This window comes from Neofelis nebulosa, chromosome 11, assembly GCF_028018385.1.
Source record: "Neofelis nebulosa isolate mNeoNeb1 chromosome 11, mNeoNeb1.pri, whole genome shotgun sequence".
NCBI classification, from domain to species: domain Eukaryota; kingdom Metazoa; phylum Chordata; class Mammalia; order Carnivora; family Felidae; genus Neofelis; species Neofelis nebulosa.
This window is the reverse complement of record NC_080792.1, coordinates 76,726,814-76,749,633: the sequence shown is the minus strand read 5'-3', so window position 1 is coordinate 76,749,633 and position 22,820 is coordinate 76,726,814. Positions and strand designations below refer to the sequence as shown.

Here is a 22,820-nt window from a genome sequence, read left to right as displayed (position 1 = left end):
TCTGCTGCTCTCCCCCCACTTGAATGTGCTCTCTCTAAAAAAAAATAAAATGAAATAAAATAAAAAAATTAAAAAAAACTTTTTTCTCTGTTAAAGATCATTATTACCAACATTTCCTTTCTTTGCAGAAATCTTCCTTACTATGTAGAAAACCTCATGTTCCTGCAGGTGCATTTTTCAGTTGGACTTGTTTTAGAAGATGACACAGACACCATCTGACCAGCCAGGTGGCAGGCTCTAGGGGATTCCTGGGTAGCAAGGAATAGGCCTATGATCAAGGCTCAGAGGTGTGTCTAGGGGTGGCAACTTGCAAGGGCCCTGGAGGGCTCTAGCCTCCCCACCATTTTATCTACCTACCTAGCTACCTATCTCTTACTGAGATATAACTGACCTATAGCACTGTGGAAGTTTAAGGTGTGCAACATGGTGATTTGATACATTTATATATTGCAATATGAACTAACACCTCTATTATGTCACCTAATTATTTCTTTTTTGTGGGGAGAACAATTAAGATCTAGTTTGTCAGCAACTTTGAAATTGTAATACAGTTGTTGACTATATTGTTGACAACTAATGTTGTTGACTAATAGCAATTATGTTGTGATGGATCTCCACAACTTATTTCTCTCCTAGTTGCAAGTATGTACCCTTACGTATCTTTCCAGTTTTCCCACCCGCAGGCCCTGGTAACCACTATTCTACTTAGTTTCTGTGAGTTTGGCTTCTTTTAGATTTTGCATAGAAGTGTGGTGAAACCATATTTGTTTTTCTTTCTCTGTCTGACTTACCTCAGCACAATGCCCTCAAGGTTCATTCAGATTGTCACAAATGCCAGGATTTCCTTCTTCCTCGCGGCTGAATAGTATTTCATTGTGTCTGTACGCATGTTCTGTACCCATTCATCCCTCGAATAGTTGTTTCCACATCTTGGCTGTTGTGAATAATGCTGCCATCAACGTGGGCGCGCAAATATTTCTTTCATATCCTGTTTCCATTTCATTTGAATATATGCCCAGAAGTGGGATTGCTGGATCTCCCCCCAGGATTTGAATGAGGGAAGAAACAAATTCAGGGAATGTGAGGCACTGTGCCGGCAGGAGCAGGAAGACCCAAGTACGGGGAGTACCATCTGAGCAGAGTGAGTTACCACAAAATGCTAGACATAAGCCCTGAGGCTGTGCCATTGGCTAGTATCACGATCTCTGGGGTGTGGGGCTAAGATCTCTGGAGCCGGACCTTCTGGGTCCTTAATCACTGTCTGCCTCCATTTCGACATCTCTAAAATGGGAACGATGGGAAATTCTGACACAAATAGCACGGAAGAACCTTGAAGACACCATAAGATAGTCACAAAGGACCCTCCGAGGGATGACCATCGCGCCGCCACCTGGCCTGCGGGGCGGTGCGCTGCTCTAACCAACCTGTCAGACAGGCCCATGGCCGCGCAGCCATTGGACCAAAGCGCCGGGGTGCCCGGAGGTGCCCAATGGGGAGTGGTGGCCGGTGGGGCGTGGCCGCGAGGACGGCGTGCGAGTTCCCTGGCAGCTTGGGGTTTGCAGAGTCCCTCGGGTCCCGAGTCCGGGCCTGGAGCTGTACTTGGACCTGCTGTCCCAGCCATCTACATCTTTGCCAAGAAGAACCGCATTCCTTTCGAGATGCGCACAGTGGAGCTGCTCAGAGGTGGGCCGAGGCTCGGGTTTGGGAATCGAGAGATCGGGGAGGAACGGGGAGGCCAAATATTGCTTAAAAGGACCTCCGGCGCCAACTCCTTCTCGGGGCCATCGCCGGAAAAGGTGAGCCGCCAGGGAGATCAGAGATTCATCCCCAAAACAGTGCTCCGTCCCACCGAGTAGGCGATGGGGCTCGGCGGAGGCCGAGTCGAGGGGTGGAGAACTTGAAAAAGAGAGACGTCGTGAGCAAAAAGGAAGGCTACACCTGGACATAGGGATAGAGGACCTCCAGAACAGAGAGGGGGGCAGGGGGAGGGCTGAGCACAGAGACCGGGGCGGAGCCGAGTCCCTCCTTGGTGGCCCCCAACTGCTGAAATTCGGCAACAACAACGGTCACTGTCCCAGGGTCTCACTTTCCAGCCCTGCTCTATGCATTGGTCCAGTCTGCACTGGGGGTCCCCCTCTGTCCCTTCCTCCTTCTTCTGCTTTGCCTTCTCCTGCTTTACCTTGTCCTCTGCCTCTCTTGTTCCTGCTGGGTGGGGGTCCCCCTGGGGGTGTGCTGGGAGCCTGAGGGGAGACTGCAGGGAAGGCTGCTGCGGCTTGGTGATCCCTGCACTCTCAACAGGAGGATTTGTTTCTCTGGCGGGCTCCCGAGGCTCCAAGGACACAGTTGGAACTTGGGGGGTAAGAGGGAGGCAGGATCCAGGTATTCCTGGGTGGGCAAGTAGGGTAACTCTCCTTGGCTGAGCCTTTCCCCTCATCGCTTCCCCACCAGTGTGGGGCCCTTGCCTGCTTTTGTGCCTTGGCACTGGCCTGTCCCTCTGCCTGAATCATCATCTTCTCCCCCCTCCAGGGCATTTCCCACTTGTCCTGCCCAGGGACAGAGTATAGGGGAGAAGGCATAGGGACAAGAGAACATCCCAGCCAGGCTGTTAAATAAAGGGTGCAGAGAGCAGTGTGTTTCACTAGGAGAGGAGGGCAGGTGTGTCTGGTGAAGAAGGAGCAGTCTCAGGGAGGGAAGTGGGAGGACGGTGGGTGTGTTTGAGGCTAGAGGGTGAAGGCAATCATATACGGCTTTGAGGAACTTCCACCTGATCCTGGGGTAATAGGGAGCCACTGAAGACTGTTGAGCAGGATGGCAATGAGCTTAAGTGCTGTTCAGAAGCTTCTCTCTGGCTGCATCTGAAGGAGTAGGAACCACCCAGATGCGCTCAAGCAGAGACCTGTGTCCCCGGGGACACTAGGCTGTACCTTTTGGGGACAAAAATGTGACTGTCCCAGCTCCAGCAGAGCCTAAAGGCAGGGCCAGCCCCCGCGTCCCTAATGGCCAGTACAGGGTGAATAAGGGGACACAGAAGAGCTGGTAGAAGTTCTTTGCAGGTAAACAGATACCAGGAAGAGGCCACTTCTCTGTATTTGGTGACCTTACCTTAGAGTCCACAGGGAAAGGGGCACTGTACGAAGTCAGAGCTCCATTAGGGTGAACAGCCACCCTGCTCTGAAAGCTTGGGGCACCCTAAATATGAACTTATGAGGCTGGGGATGGTGCAAAGGTGATGGGTGGGGTGCATACGAAGGCCCAACTGAAGCATCATATCCTACACCTTGGGCTGTGCACAAAGGGACTTGGCATGGGCTGACCAGGTTCATTTTGCAACATTTGGCAGAGCAGTCTCTTGTTCCTTCCAAAGTGGCCCTCACCAGCCTAGGCCATGCAGGAGAACAGCTGGGGGCTGGAGAAAAGTCATGAATTTGGGGCCTGGGCATAGGAGGGAGTGGGCACAGGCCATGCAGGCCTCAGTGGTAACTCCCTCCCCCAACATGATGGGCTCTCCGCAGGCCAACACCTCAGCGATGCCTTTGCCCAGGTGAACCCCCTGAAGAAGGTGCCTGCTTTGAAAGATGGGGACTTCACCTTGGCTGAGAGGTAACTGCTGCCAGACCTCACTGGAACCATCTTGGCCTACCCCTTTATTTTAGAGACAATTCATGCATACTCAAGGGCCCTCTAGGTCCACCCCTGTCACAACACCTTCATAACCCAGGGCAGGAGGAAGCTCCAGGGGCCTTGTCTGCTCTGTTCCATGATCCTGCGGCACCCCCAGCGTTTCCTACAGGATGCTTTAGGGAGAACGGAGACGACAAGAAAGCCTTTTTGAGCAATCAGGCCGTCTGAGGCTAGGCTGGATGCCAGATGATGCGAATGGATGCAGGCTAAGAAGAACTAAGCTTCTTTTTTTTTTTTTAATTTTTTTTTTCAACATTTTTAATTTATTTTTGGGACAGAGAGAGACAGAGCATGAACGGGGGAGGGGCAGAGAGAGAGAGGGAGACACAGAATCGGAAACAGGCTCCAGGCTCCGAGCCATCAGCCCAGAGCCTGACGCGGGGCTCGAACTCACGGACCGCGAGATCGTGACCTGGCTGAAGTCGGACGCTTAACCGACTGCGCCACCCAGGCGCCCCAAAGCTTCTTTTTTTTTTTTTTTTTTTTTTTTTCAACATTTTTAAAATTTTTTTTTTATTTTTATTTTTGGGACAGAGAAAGACAGAGCATGAACGGGGGAGGGGCAGAGAGAGAGGGAGACACAGAATCGGAAACAGGCTCCAGGCTCCGAGCCATCAGCCCAGAGCCTGACGCGGGGCTCGAACTCACGGACCGCGAGATCATGACCTGGCTGACGTCGGACGCTTAACCGACTGCGCCACCCAGGCGCCCCTCCAAAGCTTCTTTAAGGCTTAGCTTTGATGGTATCTTCTCCAGGAAGCTCTCTGGTCAGAAACTGTCTCCGAACACTTGGCAGGATATTCTGCTGTGGGCTTTTGCCCGGTGGTAGGATGAGCCTCAGATAGACTCTCAGCTCTTCTGAAACTGTGCCTGGGCAAGTCCCTTCACTATTCTAAGCATGGCTTCCTTGTCTGAAGAATAAGGCAACTACCTTGGCACATTGTCAGGAAGATTAAAGAAGGGACTCTGTATAAAGCCCCTAGCACCGGGTCCTTCCTCCCCTGCAGTGTGGCCATCCTGCTCTACCTGACCCGCAAGTATAAAGTCGCTGACCATTGGTACCCCCAGGATCTACGGGCCTGCGCCCGTGTGGATGAGTACCTGGCATGGCAGCATACGACCCTGCGGAGAAGCTGTCTCCGGGCCCTGTGGCATAAGGTGAGGCCCTGGGGTGGGGAGGTCAGTCAGGGTATCACCCCAAAGGGGCTAAAGCACCATCGCATTCTTCTTTTCCATTTGGAGAGTCTCTACTGCTCTGACTTTGACTCCACTAATTCTTTCTTCTGTTGCCCCCACGATGCTATGAAACCCACGGAATACAGTCTTTATTTGAGATACTTTTTTTTTCAGTTCTAGAAATTCCACTAGGTTCTTTTTTAAGTTTCCATTTCTGTGCTGAAATTCACCATCTGTATACCTGCTTAGTCCATATTTTCTACTAAATTCTTTAGCATATTTATAATCATTACTTAAAAGTCTCGGTCAGCTAATTTTATTTTTATCTTTTTTAAACATTTTTTCTTTTGAATGTTTATTTGTTTTTGAGAGAGAGAGGAGATAGAGCATGAGCAGAGGAGGGACAGAGAGAGAGGGAGACACAGAATCTGAAGCAGGCTCCAGGCTCCGAGCTGTCAGCACAGAGCCCGGCGCGGGGCTCGAACCCATGAACAGTGAGATCATGACTTGAGCCGAAGTCGGACGCTCAACCGACTGAGCCACCCAGGTGCCCCAATTTGTCAGTTAATTTTAATACTTTGGTCCCCTGTGGACCTATTTCTATTGGCCGTTTTTTATCCTCCTGATTATGGGTCACATTTTCTTCTTTTTTTGCATGTCTCATAATTTAATATTGTGTGCTACATATTATGTTTGAAAGAAGGTAGAGGGACGCCTGGGTGGCTCAATTGGTTGAGCATCTGACTCTTGATTTCAGCTCATGTCACGATCCCAGGGTTGTGGGATTGAGCCCCACATTTGGCTCCATGCTGAGCATGAAGCCTGCTTAAGATTCTCTCTCTCTGCCTCTCTCCTCTGTGCTCTCTCTCTCTCTCTCTCTCAAAAATAAATAAATAAATAAATAAATACAAACTTTACAAAAATAAATAAAAGAAGTCAGAGATAGAAGTACATACTAAATGCCTCTAGAAAGAGTTTGTATTTTCCTCCGTCAGGCAGCCATGGTATGAGGTTAATTTCTTCCAGCTAATCAGGAGGTGGGCTAGGTTGTAGCTTTAGTTAGTTTCAGTTCATCTCTGGTTTCAGATATCTTTTTTTTTTTTCTAAGTTTATTTATTTATTTTGAGGTGAGGAGAGGCAGAGAAAGGGAAAGATAGAATATCCCAAGTAGGCTCTGCACTGTCAGCACGGAGCGCAATGTGGGGCTCGAACTCATGAATTGTGCAATCATGAGCTGAGCTGAAATCAAGTATTGGACACTTAACCGACTGAGCTACACAGGTGCCCCTGTTGTTGTTCACAACACCATTATTCACAGTAGCTAGATGGTGGGAGAAACGCCAGTGTCCATGGATGGATGAATGGATAAACAAAGTGGTATGTACATGCCAAGGAATATTATTCGGCCATAAAAAGGAAGGAAATAATGCAATATGTTATCATATGGATAAACCTTAAAAACATTATGCTAAGTGAAATAAGCCAGACAGAAAAAGACAAATACTCTATGATTCCACTTTTATATATTTATTTTTTAAGGTTAAAAACTTTTCGTTAAGTTTATGTATTTATTTTGAGAGAGACAGAGATAGCATGAGTGGGGGGGGAGAGGGGGCGGGGACAGAGAAAGAGAGGGAGAGAGAGAGAGAGAGAGAGAGAGAGAATCCTAAGCAGGCTCTACGCTGTCAGCACAGAGCCGGAAGTGGGGCTCGAACCCATGGAATCATGAGATCATGACCTGAGCCGAAACAGAGAGTCAGACGCTTAACCGACTGAGCCACCCAGGCGCCCCTATTTTTTAAGATTTTAAATTTATTTTTAAGTAATGTCTATACCCACTATGGGGCTTGAACTCACAACCCTGAGATCAAGAGTTTCATGCCCCATGGACTAAGCCAGCCAGGTGCCCCTTGTTTTATCTTTTTAAAGATTTTTTATCACTTTTTTTTGAAGTTTATTTTTCTTAGTAATCTCTATATCCAACGTGAGGCTGGAACTTATGACCCCAAGATTAAGAGTCGCACACTCCTCTGACTGAGCCAGCCAGGCGCCCCTGTATGATTCCACTTATGTGGGATCTCTAGACTATTTCAGTTCATAAAGATGAGAAAGTAGACAGATGGCTACCAGGGGACGGGGTTTGAGGCGGGGGGAGGAGGGAAAGGGAAGTTGTTTAATGGGCACAGAGTTTCAGTTTGGGATGATGGATGAGTTTGGAGATGGATTCTTGAATCTCAATGTCGCAAAAATAAACACTGAGAAAGAAAACAGGCAGAGTTTATTAGAGATAGCTTGTACACAGGGGAGCCAACAAGAAAGAGGAATGTTGCCACCCCCCCCCCCAACATGTGCAGCTTATAAAGGCACTTTTCCAAAGGGTGAGGGGCTGGGAGCAGGGAAACATCTTTCAGTCCCACGGTCATTATCTTGTGATGGTCACTTTTTAGTGGACAGTCACAGGATGCCTCTCTTCATGGTCAACATTCTTTAGGGCTCTTGGTAAATAGAAATACTCCTGCAAGCAACATTTAAATTGTTACTTCTAATTTTCCCCGGGTAACCATTACTCCCTGATAGTTGTTATCTCTCATTCGTTCCCTTTCCCAGAAGGAGATATTTGTCTCTAAGCATATGGAAACTTTTTTTTAAGGTTTATTTATTTATTTTTTGAGAGAGAGAGAGATGGACAGTGTGTGCAAGGAGGGGGAGGGGCAGAGAGAGGGAGACAGAGAATCCCAGGCAGGCTCTGTGCTGTCAGCGCAGAGCCCAACTTGCTTGAACCTTTTGAGATTGAGAGAGGGCGGGGGGGTGGGGGGAGAGAATCTTAAGCAGGCTCCATGCTCAGTGAGGAGCCCGACATGGAGCTCAATCCCATGACCCTGGGATCGTGACCTGAGTCAAAATCAAGAGTCAGATGCTCAAGCTGACTGAGTCGTCCAGGCACCCTTGGCTTTTTTGCTTTTATTTTTTGTTCTTTCTTTTATTTTCCATTTTAAATAGTTCTATAATTCTTTGATGGCTTTAAAGAAAAATAAGATTATTTTCTTTCCACCATTATTATGATGGGAGCTATGGTTTTTGTGACTTTGGTATCCAATAAGAAATGGGATTCCTCATTTTTAAAGTGTATGGGTCATCGGGGCGCCAGGATGGCTCAGTTGGTTGAGCATCCAACTTCGGCTGAGGTCACGATCTCACGGTTCATGAGTTCCAGCCCTGCATCAGGCTCTCTGCTGTCAGCATGGAGCCTACTTTGGATCCTCTGTCCCCCTCTGTGCTCCTCCTCTGCACACACACACACACACACACACACACACACACACACTCTGTCTGTCTGTCTCTCAAATAAATAAACATTAAAAAAAAACATTTAAAGTGTATGGGTCATTGGCTTTATTGTTCTATCTCCTGTCATTTCATATATAACACAGAAACAGAAAACAAAAGCCAAAAAACTTCTTGGTTGCCCTCATGCCTTCCTGAGAGGCCACCCTGCTCTGGGATCTGGTGGGAGTCCTTCCAGTTCACGATTTTATACATTATTACATTTATGTGTACTCATAAACAAAATAAAGTTTTGCTTTGAGTGTTTAAAGTTTTATGTAAGTGCTCCCCATATCATTCTGCAACGTGCATTTTTCTATATTGCCATGAGTGGATCTAATTTATCCATTTTTAACCTACTCTGTAGTAATTCATTATATAAATACATCAGAATGTATGTATTACCCGATTATGGTCTTTTATATTTAATGAGGAACAGGGGCACCTGACTGGCTCAGTGAGTAGAGCATGTGACTCTTGATCTCGCCCCGTGTTGGGTGAAGAGATTACTTTAAAAAAAATAATAAAATCTTTTTTAAAATTAATTATTTATTTATTTTAATTTTATTTTTTATTTTTTAAAATTTACATCCAAATTAGTTAGCATATAGTGCAACAATGATTTCAGGAGTGGATTCTTTAGTGCCCCTTACCCATTTAGCCCGTCCCCCCTCCCACAACCCCTCCAGTAACCTCAGTTTATTCTCCATATTTATGTCTCTTCTGTTTTGTCCCCCTCCCTGTTTTTATATTATTTTTGTTTCCCTTCCCTTATGTTCATCTGTTTTGTCTCTTAAAGTCCACCTATGAGTGAAATCATGATTTTTGTCTTTCTCTGACTAATTTCACTTAGCATAATACCCTCCAGTTCCGTCCACGTAGTTGCAAATGGCAAGATTTCATTCTTTTTGATTGCCGAGTAATACTCCATTGCATATATATACATTCTTTATCCATTCATCCATTGTTGAACATTTGGGCGCTTTCCATACTTTGGCTATTGTTGATAGTGCTGCTATAAACACGGGGGTGCACGTGTCCCTTCGAAACAGCACACCTGTATCCCTTCGATCAATGCCTAGTAGTACAATTGCTGGGTCATAGGGTAGTTCTATTTTTAGTTTTTTGAGGAACCTCCATACTGTTTTCCAGAGTGGCTGCACCAACTTGCATTCCCACCAACAATGCAAAAGAGATCCTCTTTCTCCGCATCCTCGCCAACATCTGTTGTTGCCTGAGTTGTTAATGTTAGCCATTCTGACAGGTGTGAGATGGTATCTCATTGTGGTTTTGATTTGTATTTCCTTGATGGTGAGTGATGTTGAGCATTTTTTCATGTGTCGGTTGGCCATCTGGATGTCTTCTTTGGAGAAGTGTCTATTCATGTCTTTTGCCCATTTCTTCACTGGATTATTTGTTTTTTTGGGTGTTGAGTTTGATAAGTTCTTTATAGATTTTGGATACTAACCCTTTATCTGATATGTCGTTTGCAAATATCTTCTCCCATTCTGTCGGTTGCCTTTTAGTTTTGCTGATTGTTTCCTTTGCTGTGCAGAAGCTTTTTATTTTGATGAGGTCCCAATAGTTCATTTTTGCTTTTGTTTCCCTTGCCTCTGGAGATGTGTTGAGTAAGAAGTTGCTGCCGCCAAGTTCAAAGAGGTTTTTGCCTGCTTTCTCCTCAAGGATATTGATGGCTTCCTGTCTTACATTGAGGTCTTTGATCCATTTTGAGTTTACTTTTGTGTATGGTGTAAGAAAGTGGTCCAGGTTCATTCTTCTGCATGTCGCCGTCCCGTTTTCCCAGCGCCACTTGCTGAAGAGACTGTCTTTATTCCATTGGATATTCTTTCCTGCTTTGTCAAAGATTAGTTGGCCATACATTTGTGGATCCATTTCTGGGTTCTCTATTCTATTCCATTGATCAGTGTCTGTTCTTGTGCTGGTATCATACTGTCTTGATGATTATAGCTTTGTAGTATAGCTTGAAGTCTGGGATTGTGATGTCTCCTGTTTGGTTTTCTTTTTCAAGATTGCATTGGCTATTCAGAGTCTTTTCTGGTTCCATACAAATTTTAGGATTATTTGTTCTAGCTCTATGAAGAATGTTGGTGTTATTTTGATAGGGATTGCATTGAATATGTAGATTGCTTTGGGTAGTATCGACATTTTAGCAATATTTGTTCTTCCTATCCAGGAGCATGGAATCTTTTTCCATTTTTTTTGTGTGTCTTCTTCAATTTCTTTCATAAGCTTTCTATAGTTCTCAGTGTATAGATATTTCACCTCTTTGGTTAGATTTATTCCTATCGGGGCGCCTGGGTGGCGCAGTCGGTTAAGCGTCCGACTTCAGCCAGGTCACGATCTCGCGGTCCGTGAGTTCGAGCCCCGCGTCAGGCTCTGGGCTGATGGCTCGGAGCCTGGAGCCTGTTTCCGATTCTGTGTCTCCCTCTCTCTCTGCCCCTCCCCCATTCATGCTCTGTCTCTCTCTGTCCCAAAAATAAATAAAAAACGTTGAAAAAAAAATTAAAAAAAAAAAAAGATTTATTCCTAGGTATTTTATGGTTTTTGTGCAACTGTAAATGGGATTGATTCCTTGATTTCTCTTTCTGTCGCTTCATTGTTGGTGTATAGGAATGCAACCGATTTCTGTGCATTGATTTTATATCCTGCAACTTTGCTGAATTCATGAATCAATTCTAGCAGTTTTTGGGTGGAATCTTTCAGGTTTTCCATATAGAGTATCATGTCATCTGTGAAGAGTGAAAGTTTGACCTCCTCCTGGCCAATTTGGATGCCTTTTATTTCTTTTGTTGTCTGATTGCAGAGGCTAAGACTTCCAATACTATGTTGAATAACAGTGGTGAGAGTGGACATCTCTGTCTTGTTCCTGACCTTAGGGGGAAAGCTCTCAGTTTTTCCCCATGGAGGATGATATTAGCGTTGGGTTGCTCATGTATGGCTTTTATGATCTCGAGGTATGCTCCTTCTTTCCCTACTTTCTTGAGGGTTTTTATCAAGAAAGGATGCTGTATTTTGTCCAATGCTTTCTCTGCATCTATTGAGAGGATCATATGGTTCTTGTCCTCTCTTACTGATGTGATGAATCACATTAATTGTTTTGCGGATATTAAACTAGCCCTGCATCCCAGGTATAAATCCCACTTGGTCGTGGTGAATAATGTTTTTAATGTTTTATTGTTGGAGCTGGTTGGCTAATATCTTGTTGAGTATTCTTGCATCCATGTTCATCAGGGAAATTGGTCTATAGTTCTCCAAAAAAAAAAAATAAAATCTTAAAAAAAATAATAAAGGGGAACAAAATCACTTTTTAAAACCCTAAGAATTTTGAATCTACCAAATTGGAACAGAAGGGAAATGTAGAGAGTCCACAATCTCTTGCAGGGGTGAGGCGGATAATAAATAGAGGGAAGAGGCCTAGGTGGGGTTCTGCAGACTGAGAGCCCATGAACATCAGCCTTAGATACTGAGCAGGGGTACCCTATGGCCAGCACCCTTTACATTCAAAAGAAGCTGGAGGGGCACCTCGGTGGCTCAGTCAGTTAAGTTTAAGCGTCTGACTTCGGCTCGGGTCATGATCTCATAGCTCGTGGGTTCGAGCCCCACATCGGGCTCTGTGCTGACAGAGCCTGGAGCCTGCTGCAGATTTTGTGTCCCTCTTTTGCTCTCCCCCTCCCCTGCTCATTCTCTGTCTCACTCTCTCAAGAATGAATAAACATTAAAAAATATTTAATTAAAAAGAAACTGGAAGTCTGGACTCTCATATGAAATGTCCCCATGTTAAATGTCAGCAACTGATCCATATTTTTAAAAACCCTGTAGCCAGACCAATGTTATTAGCTCAGAACTGGCCTCCAGGGCACCAGTGGGCAATTGTTGATTCTGTCTACCTTGTATGGGAGAGGAAACTGAAGCCCAAAGCCAGGGCTCGTGTACAATCCTAGTCCTGTGTATCTGTTTACCTGTATCTCAGGCTCTCCCAAACGACCTTACCAAACAAAGCATGAAGCCCCCCTCTCATGATCCCCATCTATGTATCTCCCAGACAGCTCTGCCAACCTTGAGGCTGTTGATGGCTTCCCCCTAAAACACCTTCCTCCCGGAATCCTGGACACCACTCTTTCTTGGCCCTCCTCCTTAGTCCCTCAGAAAATGTTGGTTCTACTCTTGACTTAGTCTTTTCTTGGCTGTGCCTTTCAGGCAAGTGACGGTGCCTCTCTGGGTCCCACTTTTCCATTTACAAGAGGAGTCATGGCACTATTATTATTCCTATATTATAGACGGGGAAATTGAAGTTCAGAGTGTTTGAGGATTTTGTTTCGGGTCCACGCACTCTATAAGTGGCAGAGTGGAAATCTTATTAGCTTATCTTCCTAATTACTTATACAGTAAGAGGTACTGGCTTTATATTCAGGGGGAAAGATGTTATAAAATAGATTGTTCCCAAGCCTAATACCTACTTCCAAAGTATAAAACTCATTGTTCAGGTCCCCTTTGAGTCCTTCTGTCGGATGCTCCTGAGGTTCAGCCATCAGAGATCACAGAAGAAGGAATATTTCTGGGAAAGATGGTCCTCTGGGAGTTTCCCTGCAGGCCTACCCAGGCTATAGAAGAGAGGTGCATGCAGCCAGAAAGCAGCTCAAACAGGGGTGGGGAGGCACACATGCCTTCCTGCCCCTGAGGCTGGCTGGGCTGGCCCCTAACCCTTTGCTTTGCTTCCCCACCTACCAGGTGATGTTCCCTGTTTTCCTGGGTGAGCCAGTATCTCCTGAGATGCTGGCGACCACCCTTGCTGAGTTGGATGTGACCCTGCAATTGCTTGAGGACAAGTTCCTCCAGAACAAGGCCTTTCTCATTGGGCCCCATGTCTCCCTGGCTGACCTGGTAGCCATCACAGAGCTGATGCATGTGAGTGGTATGGATAGGGTGGGCCTGCTAGGTGGGGAGAGCCCTGGGGAGTTGCTGAAGTCTTGCCACTGGCTGTGCTTATCTGTGGAAACCTCTTCTGGAGCTATGTGGCCCCCAAACCGGGCAGATGCTGCCATTCTTGACCTTGCCAACCCACCCCCATCCCGTTCTCTTTCTCCCTACAGCCTGTGGGTGCTGGCTGCCAAGTCTTTGAAGGTAGACCCAAGCTGGCTGCATGGTGCCGGCGTGTGGAGGCAGCAGTGGGAGAGGATCTCTTCCGGGAGGCCCATGAGGTCATCCTGAAGGCCAAGGACTCTCCACCTGCAGACCCCACCATAAAGCAGAAGCTGATGCCTGCGGTGCTGGCCATGATCCGGTGAGCCAGGAAGCCTTGTACCTGCTCTGCCCAGGATAGTTCGCAAAGCATCTTCATTTCCAATCTCCCATGCGAGGTTGGCTCAGAGGGCAGGAGTGACTTGCCTGAGTCCCACTGCACCTCTGCTCCCCAGGTTAGATCCCTACACCCACACCATCTTCCACAGCGGCCTGAAAGCCACAATGAGAATGGAACACCCAGATCTTATCTCCTTTAATCACTGCATTTCATTTTCAGTTTAGGAAATAAACCTGGGCTCAGCCTGAGCCTGTGCTTCTAATAGTGTGTGATTTATTTGACCTTCTGTCCTGGCCCTCGTCTTCTTCTCTATCCCAAAGACAACCCCCTTTCCTAAGCCCTATGGGTCAGCTTCTCCATGATGGTTTCCAGGAGTGAAATGAACAAATGCCCTCTCATCTTCTAGTTCTTGGAGAAAGTGATTTGTCAGACAGCACAGAGGGCAGTAGGCATCCCATATGTGGTGGCTGTAGGCATGGTGATCAATCGGTTGGCTGGGCCAACCTCCCAGGATATGGCCCTTTGGCACCAAGTGCTGTAGCTCATGTGTCCTGCCTGTGTTCTGCAGGATTGGTCAGGAGGGGAAAATCCAAATAGCAGCTCTCCTGGTCAGGAAGTCAATTATGCAGGCCTTAAAGGCCATGCCTATGATCTGTAAACCATAAACAGGCATAGTGTGCTGAGAATGCATTTTATTTATTTATTTATTTATTCATTTACTTAGTTACTTATATTTTATTTTAAGTAGGGTCCACACCCAGTGTGGGGCCTCAACTCATAATCCTGAGATTAAGGGTCACATGGTTTACCGACTGAGCCAGGCAGTCACCCCACTAGATTGCATTTTAAAATAATATTCTGGCTGGATGCGGGGGGTTGGACTGGAGGATGGCCAGAGAGGAAGCAGGGAGATTGGATATTATAGTAATCCTGCCAAAGGCGATTTGTGCAAGAGGGCAGGGCAATGAAGGGACTGGAGAACATGGCCCCTTCCAGTTTGGAGAGGGCTCCAGCACTAGGCTGTGAAGGCACTCTCCTGGGGGAATAGGTTTTACATAAACGGGGAACTTAGGGGATCAGGGAGGCCAAACTATTCTTAAATTTTCCAATAACATCCTCTTGTCAAGGGGCTTTTTCTGAATCTTGGCTTTGGGGGCAGGATTTTCTTACTCCAAGAGCCTCTCTTAGGGAATGGGGGTCCATAGCCACAGACCTCAGGAGCCCCCACGGTGTCAGTTGGAGGGACTTGGCCCTGCAAAGGAGCTGGGGAAGTTTCAGTCCCCCTGCAAGTCACTAGGTGGGCCCCATGGGTTCCTGCCATTTGCTAGAGGGATTAGCTGGAGTGTAAGGAATATGACCCCAGGGATTGGGGAGGGGTGGCTCATTCTTTCCAGTAGTGTGGGCCTGGCCTCTGCAGTGAGTTGGGGTCCAGAAACCTCCCCAGCCTCCATCCTGAGCACTGGCCATAGGGGAGGCTACTGCACCTCCTTTCTCTGCCTCCCTTTGTGTTCCCCGGGAATCAGAAGCCCCTCCTCTCTCAGTCTGAGGAGGTGGCTTGGGCCAATGGAAGGCAGCCAAGCCCTTTCCGCTGCTAAATTCACTGACCTTCCGTGCTGGAAGCGTCCTTGACGTCCTGTTCCCATTATCATCCTTCACTGTCCCAGTGTGGGTTCGGCTTTTGGCTTCGTCCAGCAAAGCTGAGGACGGCAGAAAGAATTACTCCAGACTCCGTGCAAGTCAGGAGAGGTGAGGGGGAGGCTAAGGGAAGTCTCCCAGAGTTGCTCTCAAGCTCCCGTATTTATTGAGCATACATTTAGGGGAACATTGTGCAATACGTCCGTGGGCTATGTGCCAGGAAGAACGTATAGAAAACGCGCAGAAAAACAAGTTAAGGCAGGATAAAATATTCCATGGGATAACATGACCCAAGGAATTTATGGGTACCGGCAGGACCTAACCCCTAGGTACACATTAACTAGATAAGCGAAGTGAGTGCCCGCTAGATACACATTAACTAGATAAGCGAAGCGCAGTCTGCTGTTTTCAGCAACACCAGAAACCAGTGCTCTCCTTTGCAATGCGTTCCCTGTAACCCCTAAACCAGGACATAGTTATTTGATTTCCCCAACCCCAGGTAGATATTGAGGTCAGGGGAAGAGGTGTGACCTGGCAGCAAAAGCTTGGGTCAGAGGCCAAGTCTCCCAGTGCTACCGAGAGAACCGCTACAGGGATTCCCGGTGAGGGAACGAGGGAGAGCTAGGGTGTCTCTGATTGGTCCAAAGTTCTCCGGAGCCATCCAATGGGCGGGGAGGGTGTGGCAGGGCTCAGCCCGCCCCCCCCCCCTCCCCCGCCAAACTCCTCATCCGGATTGCGGATTGCGCTGGGCTCTTGGCCGTTCCCGCCAGCCGTTGCTGTTCCCGGTCTTGTACCCTAGGCGCGACCCCGGGGTCGGGTCCTCCGCTCTCGCCATGGGCCTAGAGCTCTACCTGGACTTAATATCCCAGCCCTGCCGCGCCGTCTACATCTTCGCCAAGAAGAACGGCATCCCCTTCGAGTTGCGCACGGTGGAGCTGCTCAAAGGTGGGCCTGGCCGGCTGACAGGCCTTGAGGGCAGGGCCGCCTGTGCGCTGAAGGACCCCCGCCGGGCCGCGCGCCGCAGAGCGACTGGAAGGGTCACTTTCCAGTACGGAAGCCGTGACATCACTTATCGGTGGTGTATTTTTCAACAGCCCCCATCTTTGCTTAGTGACTACGAAACATTTTTTCAAAATACAGGTTAAGAGGGAGCAGAGCAGACAGAGAGCAGTGGGGGGCGCGGGGGACGGGAAGGGGGGTGCGTGGGGAACCAGAGTGAGTGCGCCAACACCCCCACACCGGGGCTTGTAGGAAACCATGAAACTGCCTTCTCATTTCTTTATTGGAGTAGCCCGCATCTCTGGAATTTCTGCATCTGTCAGCAAGAGAAGGCTGTTCCACCTGGAGCCCGTCCCCTCTTTACTTCTACCTACGCCTGCCTACCTCCCCTCCACATTTACAGGATCCAGTGGAGGAGGCAGGGCTGTAATCGGACAGTAGGCCTATCCTTGGGCAGGCCAGGAGGGAGACCCCTTCTTGGCTCAGCCTGCCCGCCTTGTCTTTGGTGTCCCCAACCTGGGACACCAACTGCTATGCTGCCACCTTACTCCACCTTTTTAGCCCTCTTTGGGATGGAGGCTGGGCACGGAGGCATTTTCTGGAGGGAGAATGGGTGGCAGTGATTGTCTTCACCCAGTAGAAGGGCAAAGAGGGCCCTATGGCCAGGCGGGAGCCTGGTTCCGTGGAATCGCTCTGACTCCACACACAGGGATTGCCGTACCTCCCAGCACTGGCCCAGCTCAAGGAATGCAGAAGTGAGTCAGACCTGGGAACACCCACTGGGGAAGGAGCCGTGAGGGTTTGGCACCAGAAAGAAAGAAGAGCTAAGCTGGTGGAGTCTGGGTGACTGAATGGGACAGAGGCTCCTGGAGAGAACGAGGCTGGACTGAGGGCTGGGAGCAGGTGTGTGTGGAGCTTTGTGGTGTGGACAGGTCACCCACCCGGCATAGGAAGATGGCTGAGGGGGGCAAGCCTAGAGCCCAGGGAGGAGGCTGGAGTGTCCGACAAATGGATGGACTTGGTTGGGGGTGGGGCTGGATTACAGCTGCTGGCAATCGCCCTCTCTCCTTGCCCAAGCTGATTTGGCCCAGATTTCCAAGGGGGTGGACACAGGAAGGGTGGGCCTCTGCTGGGGAGGTCAGGGCCTGTGATCTGGTGACCAGCAGAGTGTTCTCCTTCCCGCTGCCCTGCCCAGATAGGGGCCTTGGAAAGAGCTGGTGCCCGGATGTTGAGGTGGGGGTTGGGCAGAGACCTCAGAGGGCTTAGGGTTCTCCTCACCCGCCTCACTGGTCTCTCCCACAGGTCAGCACCACAGCGATGCTTTTGCCCAGGTGAACCCCCTGAAGAAGGTGCCAGCCTTGAAGGATGGGGACTTCACCTTGGCTGAGAGGTATCAGGTCCCCAGGCTGCTACAGGCCTTGTGAGGCCGGTCAGCCATTTGGGTGTCTACCGTTGATGGCTTGGATCACAGCTCGTGTGCCCTGAGCTCCTGTGCCAGCCCCAGCAGGCAGAGGAGCCTGGGGCTGGGAGGGGCTGCTGAAGTCATGGCATCTCCACTCCCCCCTGGCATGGTACAAATGAGGAAACTGAGGCCGGGTGAGGGGAGGCACTTGCACAAAATATTGAGAAGTAGCTGCAGAGCTACTCTTCTACAAATCTTGGGAGCAAGTCCTATTGCCCTGGATGTCAAGAGAACACCCAGAGAGCTTCAGTGGCTATTTGCTGGGCACCCACCAGGGCCAGGAAGCATCCAGGCCCTAGGGCCAAAGCAGTGAACAAATTCTAAGCCCTTACCCTCATGGAGCTCATATTCTACAAGGGGAGAGTGATAATCTCTGTAAAGGTGTAACACATCCCGTGGTGATGGGTGCCACGGAGGAAATAACTAGGGTAAGAGTGAGGGTGGGTGCGATTTTGAGTAGGATGTTGAGTGAAGGGCCCCTTGAAGAGGAGGCATCTGGGCAGAGACCTGCAGGAAAAGAGATGCAAGGTATGTAGGGAAGAGTGTTCTGGCTGGAGGGAAGAGCAAAGCCAAATGCTATGGGGTGAGACAGTGCTTGGGGTACAGGTAGAAGAGGCAAGGCATTCAGTGTGGCTAGGGTAAGCAAGGGGAGAAAGCAAGGGCTGAGGTCTCAGGGTAGCATGTGGGGCCAGGAAGACTGGCTTTTACTGTAGGTAAGATGGGACCATTGGAGGAATTTAAGCAGAGGAAAGCTGAGGTCTGACTTAGGTTTCTTGTTTTTGTTGTTGTTGTTGTTGTTTTTTTTTTTTTAAAGCGGAGGTTGGCAAGTGAGTGAGGGCGGAGAGAGAGGGAGAGAGAGAATCCCATGAGGGGCAGAGACAGAGAGAGAGAGAGAGAGAGGAGGGAGAGAGAGAAGCGGGGTTGGAGCTCACCCAGGGGGAGGCTTGTGCTCACTCGAAGCAGGGCTCGAGTTCACCTGAAGTGGGACAGAAGCTCACCCCAAGTGGGACTCAAACTCACAAACTGAGATCATGACCCGAGCCAAAGTCACATGCTTAACCGACTGAACCACCTAGGTGCCCCCGACTTAGGTTTTAAAGGATCCCTCTGGCTGGGTTGAGAAGGTACTGTGCTAATCCAGGAGAGAGGTCCTGGGACCCCAGACCAAGGTGGTGGGGTAGGGGGAAGTAGTGGTCAGTTCTGGATGCCCTTGAAGGTCAAACCTAAGTTTGCTGAAGAGCTGGAGGTGGGTGGAAGAGATGAGAGCCCAGGCTAGCCTCAAGGTTGGCAGCTGAATGGTGGTATCCTTTACCGAAGCCACATAGTACCTCCATGGTAGAGCCAGATTCACATTCCACTTGGCTCCAGAACATCTGGCCGCTGGATAATCCAACATCCATGGAGGCATCGTGCTCTGGCCAGATATGATGCACAGGCCAGACATGGTGGAGGGAGAGGAGGGAGGGGGGAGGTCAGGGAGGGCTTCCTGGGGGAGGGTGCTGGAGGCTTTGGGCAGGTAGAGAGGAGATGGGATACCGTGGGAAGCAGTGACCCGTTCACCTGGGAGGCCTTGTCTGAATCCCAGGGAGTGTCAGAGGACTTGGCCTTGCTCCTGGCGTGGCCGTGCATTGGATATGGTGGGGAGTGGTATCTGAGTTGCTCTTGTCCTTCAAGAACCATGTTGGGTTGCCCCTTCCTCATGGAAGCTTTCTCTGAGTTCCCCACCCCCCTCCTTCTGAAATCCTAAGACATGTTGTTTTTCACTTGGTGCCCTTAGTTCAGATGGTAGGATGGCCTAATGTAGAACTGTGTGATTCAAGGCAGTCACCTAACCTCTCTGAGCCTCACATTCCTCCTCTGTACCATGGAGATAGTGAAATGCTCCACCTGTAGGAGTTGGGGAGATGTGAGCAGTGTGGGCTGGCCCCTAAGGAGTGGCTGAAGAGTGACTAGTACATGTTCCCGCCCCCTCCGTGTCCCCCAGTGTGGCCATCCTGTTGTATCTGTGTCGCAAGTATGAGGTCCCTGACCACTGGTACCCTCAGGACCTGCAGGCCCGTGCCCGTGTGGACGAGTACCTAGCATGGCAGCACACTGCCCTACGGAATAGTTGCACACGAGCCATGTGGCAGAAGGTGAGCTATGGCAGGACGGGGACCCTTCTAGGATGCTCAAGGGACAGTGCTTTCTGTTTAAAACATTTTGTTCAGAACCGAGGCCTTAGAACACCAAATTCTAGAATCCCAGAGACTCCCTAGTCCAACCAACTTGTTTCCCAGAGGGGAAACCGAGGCAGAACTAGGGAGTTGACTTTGCCCAATGTGCTCTGATTCTTGAGCTGGTGAGAATCAATTTTATGCCCTTTGGCATCCTCCAGACTGCCTGGAGACATTGCCTTTTGGGAGAGAAAAAAAGCCAAACCCTCTAACCACACACATACTTTTCAAGTAGGGAAGTGTTAAATGAAAAATCTTAAACTAAGCAGAGATGAGGAGACATCTCAATAAAGTTGATCCGATTTCTGGGTATTCAAGGATTTCTAAGCCTAAGAACACTAAAAAACTCAAAGAAGAGCCTAACAGATTGTACACATACAATGATTTTGTGTAAGAGGAAAGAATTAGACTTAAAATAAGCAAAAAACTGGCAAGGATTTGCTATAAAGAAGTAACATTCTTTTTTTTTTTTTTTCCAAAAAAAATGTTTTAAGTTTATTTCTTTTGAGAGAGCAAAGAGAAGGACCAGGGGAGGGACAGAGAGAGAGGGAGAGAGAGGATCCTAAGCAGGCTCCATGTTGTCAGTGCAGAGCCTGATGCAGGGCTTAATCTCACCAACCATGAGATCATGACCTGAGCTGAAATCAAGAGTTGGACGCTTAACCGACTGAGCCATCCAGGTATCCTGAAAGAAGTAACATTCTTTAAAAAAATTTTTTTTAAATGTGTATTTATTTTTGAGAGACAGAGAGAGACAGAGCATGAGCAGGGGAGGGGCAGAGAGAGAGGGAGACAGAATCGGGAGCAGGCTCCAGGCTCCAAGCTGTCAGCACAGAGCCTGACCTGGGGCTCAAACCCACAAACCATGAGATCATGACCTGAGCTGAAGTTGGATGCTTAACAGAAGAAACACCCCAGAAGTAACATTCTTATTATTTAAGATGCTCTCAGAATGCCATCAAACAAAGGCACAGGAGAAAAATGGGCACAAGAAACCAGCAGGGATTTAATTGAAGGACAGAGAGAGATGGTCATTAAATGGATGAAAATACATTTAACCTAAGAATCAAGTAAATGCACATCTAAGCAGGACACAGATACCATTTTTACCCATCAGATGTACAGATGTTTTTGAAATGTGTGCCCTGAGTTATTATTTTTAGGGTACTTACAAAGGGCCCAGCACACAGTGGGTGCCCTGTGCATGTGAGGGAGCATGTGATGGGCATGCTCATACTCTGCTGTAGGTAGAGAATCATTGTTCTGAAGGGTCGTTGGGCAAAATGCAGGTTTCTGTAACCTTAGAAATGCCTTCCTTGAAGCCTCTTGGGGCTGAGAGAGGAGCCCCCTCAAGCTGGTAGGGGCAGGAGCCTGGTGCGTTTGAAGGCAGAATGGAGAGTAGTCAAGTAGAGTGAATATAGACCTTCACTACTCAAAGTGTGGACCAGGGACCAGGAGCATCAGCACCACCTGGGAGCTTGGAAATGCAGTCTCAAGCACCACACAGGCATACAGATTAGGAACGTGCACTTTAATCAGATCCCAGAAGGATTTGCATGCGTTGTCCCATTTGAGAAGCCTGGGGTGGAGGAGGAGGTGGGGAGTGGGGAGAGGGTGACTGTGGTGCTGAGGAGGCACCTGGTGTAGGCTTTCATGGTGAGGGTAGTGGGGAGCCATGGAAGGCTTTATGCAGGGGGTGATATGGGCAAACTGGGATTGCAGAAGATCCCTGTTCTGCGCCCCCCCATCCCTCCCCCCACCCCCGGCTGCCCTGCAGGAGGACCTAGGGAGTGGTGGAGGCTGTCCATGTTGGAGTAGGAGATGAGGCCTGGGCTGGTGGTGGCCTTGGGTGGATGGAGTGGGTGAGTGTGAGGAGAAATTTGAAGGCCTGGTGATAGATTGGATGAGAGCAGGAACCGGCCTGCGCTTTGGGCAGACCCTGAGCCCTTTCTCTGCCTGCCCACCCACCAGATGATGTTCCCAGTGTTCCTGGGTGAACAGGTGCCCCCTGAGACATTGGCATCTACTCTGGCTGAGCTGGAAAGGTGCCTGCAGCTGCTCGAGGACAAATTCCTAAAGGACCAAGACTTCCTTGCTGGACCCCACATCTCAGTGGCTGACTTGGTGGCCATCACGGAGCTGATGCATGTGAGTGCCATGGGGGAGGGTGGTCCACTGGGCAGTGGGGTGTCCTGGGAGGGTGCCAACATACCAGCTCACATTGCCCTTTCTGACTGTGCGGCCCTGGGCAAGTCACTTCCCTCTCTGAGCCTCAGTGTTCTCATCTGTAAAATGGGGCTTCAAGACCCTATCCTGCAGTGATATTGAGAAGCTTCCTAGTGTCTCCTGGGAGAGAACCTCCAGCCTATTCCATATGTGGCAGAGGAGGGAAAACCCACCCAGGGGAATCCCTCGACCAGGTCATGCTGCCTCATGCTTGTCCATGTGTAGCCACTCCACCTGGCTCCCTCTCCCCATAGCCTGTCAGTGCTGGCTGCCAAGTCTTCAAAAGCCGACCCAAGCTGGCTGCATGGCGCCAACGCGTGGAGGCCGCCGTGGGAAAGGACCTCTTTCAGGAGGCACATGCAGTTGTCATGAAGGCCAAGGACTTGCCTCCAGCAGACAGTGCCATAAAGGAAAAGCTGAAGCCCTCGGTGCAGGTTTTGTTGCAGTGAGTGGAGGACCAGGCCTGCAGAGACGATGGAGACTCTGTTGTTGGAAGAAGAGATGGAATCGCCTCTCCTAGGCTATGAGCAAGGCCTGCTGTCCAGCCTCTGGCCCTTAGTTCCCTCCATGCATGAGATCTTCATTCCTCCTTTTGTCTGTCTCCTCACTCCACTCCTGCCCCTTCCACCCTGGCTTCATGTGACCCCTGGAAAGAGCTTTAGTAAACACATATTTGTCCCCCTTGTGTTTGAAACTTCTGGTGGTGCCTTACTGCTCTGAGGCTAAAGTATGAATCATTGAACTTTGCATTGCCCACCCCTCCAGGGCACCCCCTTCTGGT

The 22,820-nt window shown here is 49.0% G+C and overlaps 2 protein-coding genes across 5 annotated transcripts; both read left to right on the top strand.

Moving 5' to 3' along the window:
• Positions 1 to 1,588: 1,588 nt before the first annotated feature.
• LOC131489150 (glutathione S-transferase theta-1) lies at positions 1,589 to 13,763 on the top strand. Of its 2 annotated transcripts, XM_058690982.1 has the most exons (5): positions 1,590 to 1,683; positions 3,513 to 3,600; positions 4,689 to 4,839; positions 12,931 to 13,107; positions 13,293 to 13,763. In XM_058690982.1, exons 1-5 carry the CDS (start codon positions 1,659 to 1,661, stop codon positions 13,485 to 13,487), a joined length of 636 nt encoding a protein of 211 aa, XP_058546965.1. In that variant the 5' UTR covers positions 1,590 to 1,658; the 3' UTR covers positions 13,488 to 13,763. The 2 variants fall into 2 exon arrangements, with proteins under 2 accessions (XP_058546966.1, XP_058546965.1); XM_058690983.1 differs by lacking the exon at positions 3,513 to 3,600 and having other exon boundaries at positions 1,589 to 1,683.
• Positions 13,764 to 15,843: 2,080 nt separating this feature from the next.
• On the top strand, positions 15,844 to 22,733 carry LOC131489152 (glutathione S-transferase theta-3-like). 3 transcript variants are annotated; one of them, XM_058690984.1, is made up of 5 exons: positions 15,844 to 16,081; positions 17,438 to 17,525; positions 19,582 to 19,732; positions 21,785 to 21,961; positions 22,294 to 22,733. In XM_058690984.1, exons 1-5 carry the CDS (start codon positions 15,970 to 15,972, stop codon positions 22,486 to 22,488), a joined length of 723 nt encoding a protein of 240 aa, XP_058546967.1. In that variant the 5' UTR covers positions 15,844 to 15,969; the 3' UTR covers positions 22,489 to 22,733. The 3 variants fall into 3 exon arrangements, with proteins under 3 accessions (XP_058546967.1, XP_058546968.1, XP_058546969.1); XM_058690985.1 differs by lacking the exons at positions 19,582 to 19,732; positions 21,785 to 21,961 and adding an exon at positions 18,190 to 18,197 and having other exon boundaries at positions 15,852 to 16,081; positions 22,302 to 22,531; XM_058690986.1 differs by lacking the exons at positions 17,438 to 17,525; positions 19,582 to 19,732; positions 21,785 to 21,961 and having other exon boundaries at positions 15,852 to 16,081.
• Positions 22,734 to 22,820: the final 87 nt, after the last annotated feature.